The 19,718-nt window shown below is 42.4% G+C and overlaps 1 protein-coding gene and 1 pseudogene across 2 annotated transcripts; both read left to right on the top strand.

Annotated features, from left to right (window-relative positions):
- The first annotated feature begins 7 nt into the window (after positions 1 to 7).
- On the top strand, positions 8 to 10,764 carry LOC145481965 (diamine oxidase [copper-containing]-like; annotated as a pseudogene). Its single transcript, XR_014048697.1, has 3 exons — positions 8 to 239; positions 5,931 to 8,033; positions 8,476 to 10,764. The product of XR_014048697.1 is annotated as a diamine oxidase [copper-containing]-like (transcript).
- Positions 10,765 to 10,867: 103 nt separating this feature from the next.
- On the top strand, positions 10,868 to 18,595 carry LOC145481964 (diamine oxidase [copper-containing]-like). Its single transcript, XM_081460549.1, has 3 exons — positions 10,868 to 10,977; positions 14,550 to 16,658; positions 17,339 to 18,595. Exons 2-3 carry the CDS (start codon positions 14,562 to 14,564, stop codon positions 17,654 to 17,656), a joined length of 2,415 nt encoding a protein of 804 aa, XP_081316675.1. The 5' UTR covers positions 10,868 to 10,977; positions 14,550 to 14,561; the 3' UTR covers positions 17,657 to 18,595.
- Positions 18,596 to 19,718: the final 1,123 nt, after the last annotated feature.

Genomic DNA, 19,718 nt, shown 5'->3' with positions numbered 1-19,718 from the left:
AAAAAAAAGGATAACATCGAGAGCTTCGGCCGCCTGTGCCGAAAATAACGTCTGCGAACCCGAGCCAGGAAACTCATTCGTGGGCACTCGTAAGTAGTAATTACTTGGTCTCAATACGCATTGTACGCAGAGGTTACTAACCAGGCATTTTTGCCGCTCTTTCCATTTTATAATTTGTGGATCAAAACAAGGATCCATCAGAGTTCTACCAAGACTGGGCTTGAAAGCGTTTAAAGAAGGTAAGATAAGAGTAGATTCTGTGTGGTTGACTTGTCTGTTTTAACACTGCAGACACTGTGACCATTTGCGCAATACAGTTTATCACGTATCCCGCTATTTCGAACCCTCAGCGGGGGAAACGAAAAATACAGTAGTTCGAGATAGCGGAAGTTCGAAATAGCCGATAGTAAATGACTTGAGGGAAAATCCAAGGGAAATGGTTTATTTTGAGTTCGAAATAACGGAGATTTCGAAATAACCGAGTTCGAATTGCAATAAGATCTCGACTTGATGGTAATAATATCGCCCCGGGATGTCTAAGATCGATATGCTCTAACCGTACCTCATATTAGAACTTATATTATCGTCCAAGTTTCCTTCGGAAACTCGAAATGGGGAATGCAAGCAAGAGTTTGTTTCCACTGCCGTCGGCAGACTGATCATTATCATAGGAACATTAAGGCCCGCTTTACACGACCCCGGGTTGCTATTTACCCCGGGTTGAATAACCGCGGCGGGTAGCAGTCAAATGTTTATAAGCGTTTACATGAAAGCCGGGTCAGTCCCCTTGCCGGGTAACCCTTGTCGAGACTCGGGTTGATTCAGTCAAATAACCACCATTCCGTTATACTTTCTAGATTTTTTGTTCGTTGTGTCTAGATACCAGGCAGCCGGGAAGTGTTTTCAAAATACCATATACCCGGCAGTCTGAAATTATTCTACTGAGAATTTCCACGGAAAACCCATCCAACCTTCTTAAAACTGTAGATCTTTGTTTAGAAATGTCAACCATTTTCAATTATAATTTTGGCGTTGTGGTTGAGGAAATTTTCGAGCTTGGGCACACTAGAAAATCTCGACGTTTCGACACTTAGAAAAAATTCGTACTCTGACTCCGGTGTCAACTCTCATAGGACTGATAATTTCTACAAAAATTGAAGTTGAAACCCTGTGAGAGTATTCGATATTTGTTCAGAAATGCGAAGCGATTCTAAATAATGTTTTGCTTTTGTTATGGACGAATTCTCTTAGCTTCGGCATACTATAAAAACCTCGACTTACGGGCACGGTTGTTCAAAAAACTAGATACCCGGCGGTCAAAAATTCATGAATAATCAATACATTCAATATCCACAAAAATGATCATTAAAACCTCCCGAGAGTATTTCAGCATTTCGATCTTTGGTCGGAAATATTAAGCGAGTTTTTACAATGTTTTGGTTTTGCGTACGAACTTTGTGTGACTCACGGGCACGGTTGTGACTGCCGGGTGTGTAGTATTTTGAAAACACTTCCCAGCTGCCGGGTATCTAGACACAACGTTTTTTGTTTGTCATCTTTCTAGCCCATGTTTTCAGTTTTTGATCGGTAGAAAGGCTGGCCCGGGTCAGGCTCGAAGCAAACAAACCACACGCTATTGCAGACTGACAACCCGGGTTGGTGTAAAGTGTTTATTTTTAGCTATAAAATGTCTAAGCAAGCAACCGTAACGATGATCCTGCTGGTGTACGTTGGATCAATAGTGATCTAATCGGCTTCACATATGAAATGAAGAATATAAAAGCAGAAACCGACACAACGTAGGATGATTTTTTTTGAAGGTGTGCTATATTTCGGCTGGCCTTCAGGTACAATGAGAATTTGACACTGATGCTGTGTTTAGACTTGAACGGTTTACCGAGGTATCAGAGTTTACTTACCTAGGTAAACATTTTCCGTGTGTAAACGCCAACGGATACTTTGGTAAATGCCGCAAAAGACAAAAGAAATTTAACCGAGGTAAAAGTTGTAATTACCCTGTGATCAGGCATGGTTACAGTTGGTAACCAAGGTCAAGATGACAGATTTATCCGCTTGTGGCGGCGTAATATTTCATTTCCCGCGGTGAGCAGATTGTGCGACAAAACGTTTCTTTTCCAGTTTTGACAATCTTGGCAGATAACATGGAAAAATTGGATCGATCTTCTTACGGCGAACAATCCGTCGCGTAAAAGAAAGCATTGTATTTTTCATTCTCAGTAATATTTACTACTTTCTCTAGACAAACTTCGATCCTTTGTTGTGTAATTATTGTCGATATATTTTGCCACCTGGGAGGATGCTGCATACACAACGTATCCACGTTTCTACGCATATAACAATGCTTACTCTGGGTATGATCAAGCAACTGAATTTTTGCCGCAATATTATGGAATGCGGTCCTCGCCTATGAAAATGATCGCACCTCAATTTGCTCCTGTTCCAAGGCCTCGTGCAAGTTCGATTTCATGACGTTGTTAATGCAGCGCGCGCGAATGTTGAAAGATCAACTTGAGTTACTTGAGCCGGTATAAACACTCAACGAATGTACCAAGGATAAGTAACTTGACCTTAGTAACTGTTTACCTTGGTAAAAGCTCAAATGTAAACACGGCATGAGACGTGTTTTTCTGTAGCATGTTTTCGTAATACCGGATAATACCGGAGAATAGCATATTTACGTATTTCCGGTATTACAAAAATATGCTACATGAAAACACGTCCCAATGTAAAATTCTCACTGTACCTGAAGAAGGCTGGTTTGGCCAGCCGAAATATGGTACACCTTCAAAAAAATCATCCTACGTTGTGCCGGTTTCTTATTTTTAGCACTCTCTGCGGTGATTCAAACCGGGGTAAAAAGCAACCCGGCGTCGTGTGAAGAGGGCCTAACTTTCAAGACTCCAATATCGTTTTGATATGGAACCTCTTATTCCTTTTATGCAAAGGCCGGGACTGCCGCAAAATACCCAGTTTTACGCTTTCGTCGCGAAAAGATACCTTGCTGAGAATGGGTCTGATATCACACACCTTACATATTGTGAGCTTTGTCTGTTCTCTCCTTTGAGTGAATTGATTCGCGCTTACAAAGTTCTCATCGGCCAGTTCCTTGCAACTTATCCAGGTGCTTTGCATCGTTTGGTTTTTTTGGATCACTCAGCTAATGCGTACAGCCAAACGTATTCTCGTAGACGGTATTATAGATGAATGTCAGATGCTCTCAGTAAGTCATTCTATTTTCAGACAGTCAAAAAGGCAAAAGTAACGACCGAAATGCAGTTATACTCAGACATGCATGCACGTGGTATGTTTATCAACCTGTTTTCGTTCTTGATCGAAGTTGTCTTTACTACTTTCAAGAACTTAAAACGCCTTGGTGACCTTAGTAATACGAAAAAAACGAGAACCGCTTCGATAAACCCTGTAATGACTTGTAATAGCTAAAATATAGCTCAATTTTTTCGGTAGATCTTTAACAAATGGCAGTTAAATCCCTGGGATGTGCGTGACTCGTCACTCGTCACGCAAGCATTATTCCACCCATCTTCTCATCTTTAAACCTTTTTTCATAGATAACTATTATTTTTCGCCTAATAAAGAATTGATTGAAAAATCTCAGCACGGCTTTTTAAATATACGTCGTCGAATTGTGCACAAGAGGTAAAGTTTTGAATGTAATATAAAAGAATGGAAACGGAGCATGGAAATTTACATTTTTATTCTCACAGCGGCTTATGGCGCCGATCGTAAACAAAATAGGCTAAATTCACATTTTTTGCAAAGAAAGAGAAAGGCTGACTGAACAGATTAATGTTGCATTCACACCTTGTGCAGCTACATCGCAGTAAGACTTGAAAGTTTATTTTTATGCAAATGCCTAAACTGTGTCCGCCATGACTAAGCGCATTCCACAAATTTTTCGTTCTGTGCCAAATATTGGCTTCCCCCAAACATTCTCGATCGCACGAATGTATTTACATGTATTCCTCGGGACAAAGCAAAAGCTTATTTTTGAAAGCTGATGATAAACACTAACGAAGGATTAAACGTTGACCAAAGGTTAGTCACGCGGTTACAGGTTGACAAGTCAATGAACCAACAGGTGTTGCGAGCAATTTAGATGCATAGGAAAAGTTTATGTTTTTTTTTTTTTCACTCGCTCGTGAACAGTTATCATTAGGGACCCAAAGCAGTGACGACAGCGACGCCTGGGACGACGCCTAGTTAAAAATGGATTTATATTTTACCTTCCAATTTCGTAACTATCTGAACCTAGCTGCTCAGTGCTCCAATCGGTCCAATAACCTGCTCAAACTAAATATGTACTTTTTGTACAGACTGCAAAGCATTTGCCGTCGTGGCCTACGTTCTCGAAAATACGCAGAACTTGGTCATTTTGCGTTGTTGTTTCGTAGAGCACGGCTGCGAAATGTACAAAGATTTAAAACGCACATGCACAGCCACTGTTCGTCTTCTCATTAAACCTTTCGTTTGGCGACGTTTCGTTGCCGTTGCCATCGTGGTTTGCTTAAGCTCCCTAAATGCACTTGGCGGTTGCTTCTGAAGCGGTCGAGCAAAAGAGAGATTCTCACTCTTTCCTACCTCACCCAGGGAAGCCTCTGTGTATATGTCTGCGTAAATACCTCTGGTAAATTGGCCTATTTTTCCTTCGCGTAATGTGCGTAACAATTGCTCTTGAATGTACTGACTCTGCTAGTATCTTACTCGGTAAAGCGGCATTTTTATTCCTTATTCGTTCCTATTATCTTATTTTAATGAGAACTAGAAAAGAGATCATCTTCCCCTTGTGAAAAAGAAAGATTCCATTTTTCTCTTCACTGTCTTTAATATTTATAACGTGCGTGAAAGAGTTCCTGTCAAGGTGTTTCAAGAAGACTGGACTTCAAAACCAAGAAGAAGCGACTTAACGCGTCCTCCTCTTCGTCCTTCTCGTCCTCCTCGTCCTCCTCGTCCTCCTCTTCCTCCACTTCCTGCTCTTCCTTTTCCTCTCCACCTCCTAATCCTCTTTCTCCACCCCCTAAACCTCCTCCGTTACAATTTTCTCCTCCTACTCCTCCAGCACCTTCTCTTCCCCGTCCACCACCACTACTACCTCCTCCTCCTATTCCACCTCTTCCTCTTCCTCCTCCACCTCCAACTCCTCCTCCCCTTCCTCCTCCACTTCCTAGTCCTCCTCCTCCACCTCCTAAACCTCCTCTACTTCCTAAATCTCTTCCACCTCTTAAACCTCCTCCTCCACCACCACCACCTCCTCCTACCCCTCCAGCTCCTCCTCTTCCTGCCCCCTTTCTTTTTCCTCCTCCACCTTTAGCACTACCTCCCCCTCCTTTTCCTCCTCCCTTTCCTCCTTGGCCTCCCACCTCTTCCTCAATTGTATTTTTTACCTCCTCCTCCTTCCCCTACTGCACTTCCTTCTATTCCATATTTCTTTCCCTTCCTATTCATCCTCCTGCTTCTCAGAATTCTTCCTGAACTTCTGCTCCTCCTGCTCCCTTTCCTCCTCATGTTTGGTCTCGTCCTATCCACCCTTCTTCTCCTTCTCCCTGTCCTTTTCTTACTCTCCTTCCCCCCTCGTTGCTTCACCACCTTTCCCTTGTTACTGTATACCGATTTAACTTCATTTTACGGGACCATAGACACCATAAACTTAAAGTTTTCTATTTCAGTTTGTTTAGCATCTCGCAGGTAAAAAGCAATGTGCTTAGCCTGTAGTGTGTCCGGGTTTCCTCACGAACGTTTAAATTACAAACTTAAGCACCAGGATTTTTTTTATACATTTTACAGTCGTTATCGGCAGTTTATAGATGTAATCCATTCTCATAATTTTGTTTTTCACAATTCATTTTGTCTACCATTATTTTCTCATGTTGATTGCCATTCTCCTTGTGCAGAATTTCATCATGGAAAGCACTGATCCCATGATAAAAGGGAAATCCACTCCAAACACTAGCAGCATGCTGATGTTGTGGAAGGTTCTTGCCATCGTGTTCATTGTTATAAGCTTTGCATTGTTGATCGCTTTGATAGTGGTGGCAACAAAGCAAGGGAAAACCGACGAAGATCAAGAAAATGGCTCCCATGTTGCCCTCAGCGTGGAGTCCTGTGCAGAAGGCATGACCACTTCCGATGACCCACCCAAGTCTGCTGGTGTTTTTGATGACCTAACGGTCGATGAAATCACAGCCGTTCGAGACTATCTGCTGAAACAACCAGAGCTGAACCTCACGAAATATTTAAAGGCAACTGTGGACAGCAACTACATATACTTGATACAGTTTTTACCACCGTCCAAAGATGAGGTCCTCGAATTCCTGGACAACGATGGTCTCAAGCCTGAGCGAAGAGCTGTCGCGGTAGTGTTTCATGGTGCTACCGACCCCCCGGTAGTGAGGGAATACATAGTGAGTCCAGTCGCTAATCCCACTCAGCATGTTGTACGCAAAGTGCCTGGTGGGCAGAAAGGAACAGTCCCCTTCAATGCCAGGCCTTTTGATAGTTATGTGGAGTATAACGGACTAAACAACGTGATTATCATAAAGGCTGCTCGGAAGCTGTACAAGCTGATGTATGAAAGCTATGATGGGTACACGTACACCTGCAGAAACAACAGGAAATGCCTGAACTTTCTCTATACAGCTCCAATGGGATTTACGGCGGAAGATCGCTACACTTGGATATTTTTCATTCGCGGCGATTTCACTGGTAGCTACTTTTATCCGATAGATGTAATGTTCCTTGTAGATCACGGTGGAGCAGTGGCTTCAAAATGGAAAATACTCAAAGTGCTCTACAATAATCAGACTTTTGACTCCGTAGATGAGTTAGTGGCCAAATACGAGAACAATACCATAGAAAAAATCAAGTTGCCTGCGCCAAAAGGCAATGAGACGTTTTTTTCAAGTTACGAGCGACGAGGTGCTCCACAGCCGTCTAAACCAATGAGAGGCCCTGAACAATACCAGCCTGATGGCCAGCGGTATACTGTGAAAGGCCGCCATATTAGCTACATGTCGTGGTCTTTTGACTTCAGAATGGACTCCAACAGTGGAATGCAACTTTACGATATCCAATTCAACGGAGACAGAATCGTATACGAACTCAGTCTTCAGGAGGCAGCCGCCACATACGCAGGCTATTATCCAAACCCTTCTTGGAATAACTTTCTTGACGGATCGTGGAGAATGGGACAGAGCAGCTATGAGATGGTTCGTGGGGTAGATTTCCCAGAAACAGCTTTCTGTTTTGATCTGGTGCATATGATTGGAATGGAAAGACCGAGGACCTTCCGCAACGCCGTGTGCGTGTTTGAACTGAATGATGGGATTCCTCTGCGTCGACATTACGATAACAACTTTGTGAATGGGTAAAAGTTCTACGGTGGAATGGTCAATCAGGTGTTGATTCTGCGCACAATTGCCACAGTGTATAACTATGATTATGTTTTCGACTTCATGTTTTACCAAAACGGCGTCATAGAAGTCAAAATGTCAGCCTCTGGCTATATCTTTGGTTCTTTTTACGACCAGAATATAAATCCATACACTTATCCACTGCATGAGCATTTCACAAGCGGTACACACGATCATCTGATCAACTACAAAGTTGACTTAGACATCGGCGGACGAAAGAATTTCTACGAGACCATCGAAATTGGAATCGAGAACATCACTGAGCGCTGGTTCCCCAACAGAAGGCGTGTACAGAAAGTTCTAAAACGAAGCGTGAAGAAAACCGAGCTGGAGGCTGCGTATAAGTTTAACTTCGACCACCCAAAGTACTTGAACTTCTTTAATGACGCCAAAGAAAACAGAATGGGTGTAAAGAAGGGGTATCGCATACAGCTGGAATCCATGTTGAAACAGCTGTATCCTGAAGACTGGATGATCACGCCCATGATGAGCTGGTCCCTGTATCAAATGGCCGTCACTAAGTACAAAGAAAATGAGACCCAGAGTAGCTCCATCTATAACCAAAACTCACCTACTAATCCGCAGGTTAGCTTTGAATGGCTTAAAAATATAACATCCAAAGGCTTGGAACTGTTCAACTCTTCCTTCTTACCTTTATTCATTTAGCCTTCTCCCATGCTCCTCGTGTAGTTGGTATTTTCACCACACAAAGGTGGGCAAGGGAATCGGAAATAAGCGTACAATCATTTTGCAAGGGCCCGTTTAATTGTCAGCGATACAAAATATACAATGGAGATTCTGTTTAGTTTATGGCACTTCCTAAAGTAAGAGTAAGAGAGTAAAAGAACGTTATCTTCAAAGGTATTAACAAAGACTTGAATGTGTGTACACTGGGTTATCGCCAGGACATTTTATAGACCCCTAGTATTATCTACCCTATAGAAAACTACAGTTAACACCAGCGACCAATCAAAACACCTTCTATATCTTACGCTGTTATTTTTTCCTTGATTTCTTCTCCACGCAGGTTGATTTCCGTAAGTATCTTATGGATAACGACTCCATAGTGAACGAGGACCTTGTAGCCTGGGTGACAATAGGAGCTATGCACATCCCACACTCAGAAGACTTGCCGAACACTGCCACAGCTGCAAACTCTGCCCACTTCTTTATTCGACCTTTCAACTACTTCGACGAAGACCCTTCCATTGGATCGACTAACGCCATTTTGATCACTCCAAAAGACGAGAAGCTTAGCGGACAGAAGGTTGAGCGATATAGGACCCCCACTGAACCACGTTGCATTCCCAAAGAGTATAAGACTGACTTCAAGGGCACTTATTGATCAGTCCTGATGAAGTCCTGGGGGCCGGGATTTCCAATGTTAAAGGGCCCGTAGAATGTAGACCAATTTGCTCTTACCCCTCCCCCGAACAAGCATTGCATTGCAATTGCTGCAGTCATTTCTTGCGTTTATATATTGTCATTCAACAAAGTAGATTTTGATCGTGCTTATTTTAGTTAAAAAGGAACCGATTATGAAACAAATTATAGAATTCACCGCATGGCATATGCAAATAACCAGGATATTCTTAAGACCTGTTTTTCGCAGCATTCAAATAAAAATATCTTAAAAGAGAGTTTTAGTCATACATTTGTAGACCGCACGCAATTTGAATTAATGGATTAAGGTGCCTCAAAATAGTTTCCATTAGTTAGGCTTTGATGGGTCATTATAACCACTCTTCATCACTTGATGCTACAATCATGGTATCGAAAAACTGCCCAGTCATTGGTGAACACGTTGTTAAAGTTTTGAAAATTTAAGGTGGCTCTGCACCCCATGTGCAGAATGTTTTTTAAACTTTGCTAAAAGTTACGTCATATCATACTTATTAAAATTTGAAAGAAAAATTTCACCGTGCCGTTTTTGAATTATGATCCCCTAATACTGTAATTAAGGGTGTTAGTTACTTTAGAACCTGATGTCAGCAGTTAAATTTTATCTGCTGGGCTCATTGCATTGTCTCCGGAATATTCTGTATCTTCGTTAGACGAGACGTTTGCGAGTTTTATTTTTCAATAACGACTTGTTAAATTACTCACCAGAGATTAACAAGAATAGGCATTGCTGTTTTTTGAACCGATACACCTTAAAATGTGAACTTATCGTAATTCATAATCTCACCACAAGATATTTTCCACGTGACTTGTCTGGAAAGAAAACTTGAATTTAAAATATCAGATAGAATATGTAGACTTCCCTGAGCTTAAAATGATAGCAATTGACTTCTCTTGGCTTTGGCAGACCAGTGTTCGGGAATTTCCACGCAGTAAAGCCTGTAACGTTTGGACTGTATTTCTTTTATTCCCAACAGTTCTCTTGACGCTTACAATTCTTTCCACAATTCAACAATCTCCAATCTGCAATCTGTCCTAGACGTTCTTTAGTTCGCTCTTAAGTACACATAGCTTTATTCTAATGTTACGCTTATATCTTGAAAATCAATCTTATTAACTCAGTGCCCCATCCAGTCCCTGTGTTCAGATCACGTTTCTCTGAGTCACGTTATAAATTTGCATGACGACTATGCAAGTTGCGTTACTTGATAAATGTTTTTTCCGACAATCAGTCAAGCGAACTTTCGCGCCAAAATCCGAACACAGTTAGCATGGATTTATCGAGTAGTGAACATGTTTTTCTGGTTAACAAGAGAGGGTCTAATAAGTGTACATGTAGACGAACGTGATACACGAAAAATTCAAATCAGGAAATCCATAACACATCCTGTGTATGCGAACGAGCGAGTTCCCCGGCTCTAGCACTAGCGAGAAAACTGTCAAATTAGTATATTGGCTGGTTAAAGTATCTTTTCTGTGGACGCCAATGTCATCAGTTGCAATGTTGGTATCTAGGAGGAGGGGAGACGTGTTTCCTAACAAATCATATGGAAAACGAATATTCTTGTCAAATTTGTGAAAGTGCTCCATGTGTTCTTTTGTATCAGAAGGAAACCCCTCAGGCGGTCCGCCTCGCCCGATTTCCCATCGACTGATTTCTTTGTAGGACACCACCGAATCGTGACATCCTCTTGAAATAGTTCAACACTGTTCTGCTCACTTTTAGGAAAGCGCTGTATCAAAGCGAGGCCTGGTGCAACAACCATCCAAACTGAGTTTAATTTGCGTGTTAGTGAAAGCTCATTTTCATATTAATGATCATGAAGGGACGGGCAACAAGACTCCCTTTGAGAATGAGGCTTAAGGTAGTTCGGAAATGGCCTTCTTGTTTTACGTTCGATTTACATAAATGTGAGTGATGTGACCAGCCTCCTTTAGAAGAAATATATTAAATATTTTCGCCGCTTTCTACTGGTTTGAATGATAGAGCGTGACAGACGTCAAGTGTTTATGCTGTAATGAAATGTAAGTTGTGAATAATTATTGAGCACATCCTGCGCGTATTGCTACTGGTGTCGATTGGAGAACGAAGACCTACCTGAAGGTTGAACTTTTTTGAAAAACTAAGGTATGAAATGTTCGATGCAACGTTATGCTAAGTACGTAACCGGTTTTTGTTAATTAAGATTCACTGCGCCAATGCGAAAATACTTTATCCGTGCCCGAATATGTAATCATGCAATCAAAATGAGATTTACATACAGTAATATATGGAGTAGAGGTTGTTAAGCATCTTTATGTGGAGTATTCATGCCCCGTTAATTCGAGTCGAATTTGGGAAGGATATTTCGGGTGTATTTCCCAACAGTCAGGCCTCCTTAATACCTCAGAATGTACTTTGGTATGCACGCCATTCAATGTTTGGGTGAATTTGGGCCCAAACATTTGGCCTTCTGAGCAGTGATACCTATTCTTCGGTCAGGATTTCGAGTCGATTTTCGAGTTGAATCTCATTTGAGAATTTTTGAGTCATGATTTGAGCTAGGATATCGAGTCAGGATTTCAAGCTAGCTAGGGTCCGTTAGGCCAAGTTTGCTGATATGCAAGCTAATCAGGCATGCGAGGCAAGATTCCTCCCAATAAAAGAGCTGAAGTTTTAAATTGCGTTAAGTTTCGAATGCAGCAAGGCAGAAACACGACTCTGTTACAGACGTCGTGCAGGATTGTACTATATTAAGGATTTACTGAAGTCACCTAACAACTAGCCAAGTAACTCCCTGCGGGAACACAATTCCGCCAAAACAAATCGTTAGTACTTATGAATTGGTTTGGCGCGGCAGAAGCGTGACATTTGAATCGCTGCGGTACTAGTCAGGCGTGAAGCACAAACACAATTGTCGAAAGCTCAACTGCTTCGCCGAACTTAATTCAAACGTTTGTTCGGACGCCGTACTACTGCTGTGCTTTTTTCCAACTTTACAGACAGGTCATTATTTATCGCCTGGGGGGCTCCCGACAAGCCTTTTTACTACCTCTGGGTTATGGCTGCTCTTGAGCTATATTATTTTTAGCGAAACATGCTCCACACTCCGAAATGATAACATTAAAGATAGTGAAGTGAATGACTACTTGAGAAAAATAGATTTTGCTGACATTCTGAAGGATGTTAAGTCAATTTCAGGTTTTTCTCCTTTCCGCCAATGTCGAGTCCGACGGAATGATGTCGCATTAACACGGCCTGGCTGGCAAGATTTAAAATGCTAAGTTTTAAAATGGCGGCCTCCGAAGTCGTTTCTTTCGAGACAAATTTCTTCAGGATAGCGGGCACCTCAAGGCCTGAAACTTCTGTGAGTGGAAAAACTGAATGTTTACTTGCTATAGGCGAAAACAAAAACGGAAGCTTTTTGGAGTGACGTCTAATTTTATGATCATAAACAACTCATTTTCCGTAACATTTTCTTTGACAACCTACAATTTCAAAATTTTCCGGGGAGCATGCTCCCGGACCCTCCTAGGTTGGCCTCGCTTTAATTTACGCCGCTTGTTATGCTTTGTTGGACACCTGTGAAAATTTCTACTGACCTTGATCAGATATCGGGATCCAGACTTACAAAAGACACGGATGAAGAGACTGCACCATGGCGGCTTCACTACACTGTAAGAACATCATTGTTAGGGCCTGATTACATGGCGAATTTCGGCCCGGGCTGAAATTTCAGTCCGACTAGGGGGCGCTGAAATTTTGTTGCGATTACATAACGAATTTCAGCCCGGGCTGAAATATTAGCCTCGGCGCCAAATATGAAATTGTGTGCGAAAAGTCTCCAGAGAATCAAAATGGCGCCGAGAACACAAATCGTGAAAATAGGCGCATTGCTTCTCTCGTAGTCTGACCTTCTGTCGGCGCTCAATTTTTAACTTTTTGGGATAGTAACACCCTACAATGATGATGGAACTGAAACGAAACCTGTCTCTCAGCCAGAAAGACGTACTTTTATAGAAAGAAAATATGTCCTCAAGCTTGCCGAGTTCATGGCTTCCCTGACAGCCTGGTGCTGTTTAACCTTGTCTCGATGTTCTTATATTCCATCTAAGCTTTGAAATTAGAGAGACTCTATTTTATCGCCTTTATTCCACTGAGATCGCTTCTACTTCGTAGCGGCAGCCATCTTATTTCCTGCTTTTCAGCCCGGGCTCAAATTCCGTTTCGATTACGTGGGATTTTATCAGACTTCTCAGTCCGTTTGCACGGGCTGAAAATCCTAGCCCGGTTTAAAAAACCGGGCTAGGATTTTCAGCCCGGGCGGAATCCTTCTTCATGTAATCGCCAATTTGATTTCATGAGAATTTGTTTCAGAAGACGGGCTGAAATTTCAGCTCGGCTAACCAGGCTGAAATTTCAGCCCGGGCTGAAATTCGCCATGTAATCAGGCCCTTAGTAATACTTTCATATGACCGTTAAAAGCGCTAAAGATGAATATGTGTGTGAAGACAGGGGGGATCACGAAATTTATCAAGATTTATGATGGAGGATCAGCTTAATGTTACTGTCTTTAGCCGAAAATACTCCGACTACCACCCCTCGCCTCTCCCCTCCTACCCAGGCGATAAATAAAGACCGGACCCTTATTCCTGAGTTGTACGACATCTGAAGTGAGCCCTAGCTTTCAATATTGTTTGCTTGCAGTTACCGTATTCTGGCTTGCAAAGGGACAGATTTCGTTTATTGATTAGGGATGCATGACGTCACGAAAGTACTAGCGGCCACTTATCTCACGCATTGTTTCGTCATAACTACGCAGAAAAGACCACCGAATGTGTGAAATGTAGGTGCATAGAGAAGCGTGCCGCGATCTTTATAAATCCACTCCTGCAAATGAAGTAACTACGCTAAGAATATGTTTTACCGTGATAGAAATTGGCAATGGTTTTGCTCTTTCAGACGGTCTAGTTCACCGACGTGACACTCCTGGCTGGTGACACAAAATAACGTCCCTAGCGCATTTCTCAAATTTTTCGGTTCTGTTCCAAATCTTGAGTATACCAAAGCTAAATGTACTTATTCTTCGTGACAAAAAAAATATCTAAGCTATGTTGTCTGTAGGGGTAATTTGCCTAGTTTTTCACTGGGAAAATCAGATTTAGGTCAATGGCACTGGGAAAAAAAGACATAAGAATGGGACTGGGCAGTTGGGTAAAACAGGGCTGCGAAATGGGCTTTGGGAACAATTTGGGCTGGAAGAAGGGATATATCCCTCCGCAGGATCCTCCCCTTAGCATCTTTCTTCCTCCACTTTCTTCTCTTCCTCTTCTTCCTTCACCTCGTCCTCTCCCTCCTCTTCCTTTTTCTATTCTTCCTTTACTTTCTCTTCTCCCTCTTGTTCCACCTCCCCCTCGTCCTCGTCCTCGTCCTCGTCCTCTTTCTCTTCTTTCTCTTCCTTCTCCCTCTTGCGCCACCACCACCATCACCACCTCCTCCTGCTCCTCCTTCTTCTCCTCCTCCTCCTTCTCCTCCTCGTCCTCCTCCTCCTCTACTTTTTGCGCTTCTTCTTCTTCTTCTTCTTTTTCCCCAACAACCTCCATTAGCTACCTCCTCCGAACGTTTTAGACCTGATAATTCATTAACATATATAATTCATCGGTCCAAATTTCTTTCGTGTACCATTATTTTTCACATTGAGTGTCATTTGCCTTGTGCAGGATTCAGTCATCATGGAAAATACTGATCCGATGATAAAACGGAAATCCACTCCAGGGGCTAGCACTTCGCTGATGTTGTGGAAGGTTCTTGCCATCGTGTTCATTGTGATAAGCATAGCACTCTTGATTGCTTTGATAGTGGTGGCAACTAAGAAGGGAAAAAGCGATGAAAACCAAGAAAATGGCTCCCGTGTTGCCGTAAGTATGGAGTCCTGTGGAGAAGGCATGTCCAGTTCCGATGACTCACCCAAGTCTGCTGGTGTTTTTGATGACCTGACGATCGAAGAGATCACCGCCGTTCGAGACTATCTGCTGGAACAACGAGAACTGAACCTTACGGAATATGTAGATGCAACTGTGGACAGCAACTACATATATTCAATACAGTTTTTACCACCGTCCAAAGATGAGGTCCTCGAATTCCTCGACAACGATGGTCCCAAACCTGAGCGAAGAGCTGTCGCTGTAGTGTTTCATGGTGCTACCGACCCCCCGGTGGTGAGGGAATACGTAGTGAGTCCGGTGGCTAATCCCACTCAGCATGTTGTACGCAAAGTGCCTGGTGGCCAGAAAGAAACGGTCCACTTCAATGCCAGGCCTTTTGATAGCGGTGTAGAGTACAAGATAATGTATTACGCGATGGCAATTGGTGTTGCTCCTAAGCTACAAAAGCTGATGAACGAAAGCTATGATGGGTATACACTCCAATGCACAAACAACAAGAAATGCCTGTATTTTCTTGAGACAGCTCCACTGGGATTCACGGCGGAAGATCGTTACTCTTGGATTTATTTCATTCGCGGCGACTTCATTGGTCACTACTTTTATCCGATAGACTTACATATCCTATTAGATCACGGTGGAGCAAATGCTTTCAAGTGGAAAATACTCAAAGTAATCTACAATAATCAAACTTTTGACTCCGTTGATGAGTTAGCGGCCAAATACGCGAACAATACCATAGAAAAAATCAAGATACCGGCGCCAAAAGGCGATGATGATACATTGTTTTCGAGCTACGAGCGACGAGGTACTCCACAGCCGTCTAAGCCCATGAGAGGCCCTGAACAATACCAACCTGATGGCCAGCGATATACTGTGAAAGGCCACCATATTAGCTATATGTCGTGGTCTTTTGACTTCAGAATGGACTCCAATAGTGGAATACAGCTTTACGATATCCAGTTCAACGGAGACAGAATCGTATACGAGCTCAGCCTTCAGGAGGCGGCCGCCACATACGCAGGTTATTACCCACTCCCGTCTTGGAATAACTTCATTGACGGGGCGTGGAAAATGGGACAGAGCAGCTATGAGATGGTCCTTGGAGTAGATGTCCCAGAAACAGCTTCCTGCTTTGATCTGGTGCACATGATCGGAATGGAAAGTCCGAAAACCTTTCGCAACGCTGTCTGTGTGTTTGAACTGAATGATGGAATTCCACTGCGTCGACATTACGATAACAACTTTGTGAATGGGTACAGGTTCTACGGTGGAATGGCCAATCAGGTATTAATTCTGCGCACGATTGCCACGGTATATAACTATGATTATTTGTTCGACTTCATATTTTACCAGAACGGCGTCATAGAAGTTAAAATGTCAGCCTCTGGCTATATCTATGGTTCCTTTTACGACGCTAATATGCATCCATACGCTTATCCACTGCACGAGCATTTCACAAGCGGCACACACGATCATCTGATCAACTACAAAGTTGACTTAGACATCGGCGGACGAAAGAATTCATACGAGACCATCGAAATTGGTATTGAAAACATCACTGAGCGCTGGTTCCCCAACAGAAGACGTGTGCAGAAAGTTCTAAAACGAAGCGTGAAGACAACGGAGTTGGAGGCTGCGTATAAGTTTAACTTCGACCACCCAAAGTACTTGAACTTCTTTAATGACGCCGAGGAGAACAGGATGGGTGTAAAGAAGGGGTATCGCATACAGCTGGAATCCATGTTGAAACAGCTGTATCCTGAAGACTGGATGATCACGCCCATGATGAGCTGGTCCCTGTATCAAATGGCCGTTACTAAGTACAAAGAAAATGAGACCCAGAGTAGCTCCATCTATAACCAAAACTCACCTACTAATCCACAGGTTAGTTTCATTTCACTGATTCGGCGGACTTTTATTTTATTTCTATCAGCTTCTGATGTAAGGGAGATACCAATAGGGTGGGAGCGTCTTTGAATTCTGTGCTCTGTATTTGGTATGTGTAGTTGGCATATTTTCATAACGCTAACATGGGCATGTCATTCGGCCATACCAAAATGTCTTGAGGTGATTGACTGGATGTAAAAACCTTTTGGCATCCAATCACAAACCGGAGATGAGGTTAATTCCAAAGTTAACCTAAAAATCGGTGATCATATCGCCATGATATTCTATAAATAATATTATCCCTTGAATTCGAAGAAAATAAGCATACAACTATTTTGGAAGGCCCTGTTTAATTGTCATACTGATAAAGGAGTCAACGTAAATTCCGCGGTTTAGACAGCTTATGAAACTTTCTAAAGAAAGAGTAAAAGAGCAAAAGGATATTTTCTTTCCGAAGTATTACCAACGGCTTAATAAATGTTTGTACACTGGGCGATCTCCATAAGTCCCGTCATGACATTTTATATACCTCTGGTATCAAGGTTTCGGGCGTTATACGCTGAGGACTTAAACATGGTTTTAAGACCTAGAGTATCGCAGTTACGTCACTGATCAATCGAAACCCCGTGATATCTTATGCTGTTATTTTTTGCTCTATTTCTTCTTCACCGACACAGCTTGATTTCCGTAAGTATCTTATGGATAACGACTCCATCGTGAACGAGGACCTTGTAGCCTGGGTAACAATAGGAGCCATGCACATTCCACACTCAGAAGACTTGCCCAATACCGCCACAGCTGCAAACTCCGCCCACTTCTTTATTCGACCTTTCAACTACTTCGACGAAGACCCTTCCATGGGATCGACAAACGCCATCTTGATTACGCCCAAAGACGAGAAGTTCAACGGACAGAAGGTTGAGCGATATGGGACCCCCACTGGACCACATTGCATTCCCAAAGAGTACAAGACTGACTTTAATGGCACTTATTGATCAGTCCCGTTGTGGTCCCAGGGACCAGGGCTTCCATTGTTAGAGGGGTGGGGATGCTCGTCGGAAAAAAAATAATAAATCATATTGCATGAGACCAATCCGGTCCCCTTAAGGCCCCCTAAAGGGACCATCTAAGACCGACGGTAATAAAAGTGCTGCACTAACTTTGTAGATGATAAAGACGTCATCGAATGCCTTCATTTGTGAACAAATTTTATAGATTTTATGGCTGATCGATCTAAGTGTATAACGAACTATCGTATCGTATAAATTCTTACAATGCCGTCGGGATTCTCCTATTTTTTTTTTTTTATTCCAGCCCTTTCTAGCTCATTGCAAGGTATAAGTATGCAAAAGTTATCATAAATAGCCCTTGAATAGACCTAAGCGTCCCCGTCCATTTCACGTGAAAGTCTCTTTGTTTATGAAGCGTTTTCTGCGGATGTTAAAATATTTTCGTAATCGACAAGTGTTTTACAAGAAATATGAAGCGACTGAATGCATGCTAGATTCGATTTCCAGCCGTTTTGGGAGTCTGGTTTTCAGCCCCTTTCCATGTGTGTTACGAACATGGTCTTTAATAAGACGGCTGAAGATCGAACACCACTCAGGCTAGTGTCTGAGAGGCATTTATGAGCCAATGTGCAGAAGCAATAATGATCTGGGTAATCTAACCTCAGGCTAACCTGTAACATTTTGAGTTCAAAATGTCTAAAAACTGGTTGGTTCAAATTTCCTTTTACCTGGCTGCTGAGATTAAGGTTGAGCATTGAAATGAAAGGAAAAACTCTAAGGTTGTTTCAAATTTAGGGGATTGATTTCTTAATCTTAAAATTTCAAAAAGAGGCAGCTTTAAGGAAACCAGGCCTCTTTATCTTTTTTTTCTGTCCCATTGATAAGACATGATTTATTTCCATTCGAGTATTTTGTGTTTCAGATTTATTAAAACAAATTCATTGTAACACTTGTTTTGTATTAAAATAATAAACTTCTCAAAATTAAAACAACCAGATCGGTGAATTAATAGTAGTTTGCATTGAACGTTCGACTATCAGCAGAGGGAATTACTGAAAAATGGATCGGAGTTGTCTATGGGTAGTGCTTAATTCTCCACCCTGGAGTCTACAGTCAGTTTCGGCAGGCGTCGTTGGACAAGCGGCCTGACAAAAATACTGTGGGGGGTGGGGGGTGGGGGGCGCTGCGATGGATTGGGCCCAGACCCGAAATGATAGAGAAATTTCCCTTAGATGTTGTAGCGGGGGCATTGACCTCCCTAGCTACCTCCCTATAGCTATCCACCTGCCAATCTGCCCCCTACCCCACCCACCTGCTTACTTGTTTTCCTCCTTACCTACCAATCTGCCTACCTTCCTTCCTGCCGTCATACCAATTTTTCAATTTTTTTGTGCAAAATTCCTACTCTTGTACGCATCCCTTTCTAATACAGGTAGAGGTTTCTTTTTCAAAAGTGCAAGCCAAGTTTTGGACCAAATCGTAGTGACAAAAGGATACTGAACTCGTACCCTCTTAATGCTAAATTGACCGGAAACGTTTCAGGGAGTGTGGGAAAGGTCGAAGTTGCGAAAATTGACTCTGCGAAGGTCGCATCGTTCGCAGTTTCATAGATGGGCAAAGGTATTGTTGCTGCCACATAGAATGGTCAAAATCAATCGCGCCAGCCTACGGATTATTTATCCATGGATAGCCAGTGGGATCTAGGAGACCAAGGAAATATAGTTTCCGGGGTGTACTCTTTCCTGAGAAATGGCGAAAAAAATTGAGCCGGGCTTTCCTTCTCCTTTTTGGACAGCCGAGACATCAGTTCTTTGCAACCTACGTTTTTTCCAGCACCCGGATGAATCGGCCACTGCAGTCAATTTTTGTTCCTGATATCCTCCGTGCGATCGATAAAGGGTAAGAAGGAGATTGCTCGCAGTCTACTGCCAAGCGGTTTTTTAATTTAATTTAATTAATTAATTAATTAATTTATTGATTGATTGATTGATTTATTTTTCATTCTTTGAGCTACCCGACCAAAAGGTTGTGAAAACTATTTGTCAGC

Source organism: Orbicella franksi, chromosome 3 (genome assembly GCF_964199315.1).
Source record: "Orbicella franksi chromosome 3, jaOrbFran1.1, whole genome shotgun sequence".
NCBI lineage: Eukaryota > Metazoa > Cnidaria > Anthozoa > Scleractinia > Merulinidae > Orbicella > Orbicella franksi.
Note: the sequence above shows the minus strand (reverse complement) of the source record. Positions and strands in the feature narration are given on the sequence as shown.

What these genes read in the sequence shown, in the direction of transcription:
- LOC145481964 (XM_081460549.1), top strand. Translation starts at nt 14,562, where the DNA reads ATGGAAAATACTGATCCGATGATAAAACGGAAATCCACTCCAGGGGCT. An exon ending in ACTCACCTACTAATCCACAG is followed by an intron (nt 16,659 to 17,338) that starts GTTAGTTTCATT and finishes TCACCGACACAG; the next exon opens with CTTGATTTCCGTAAGTATCT.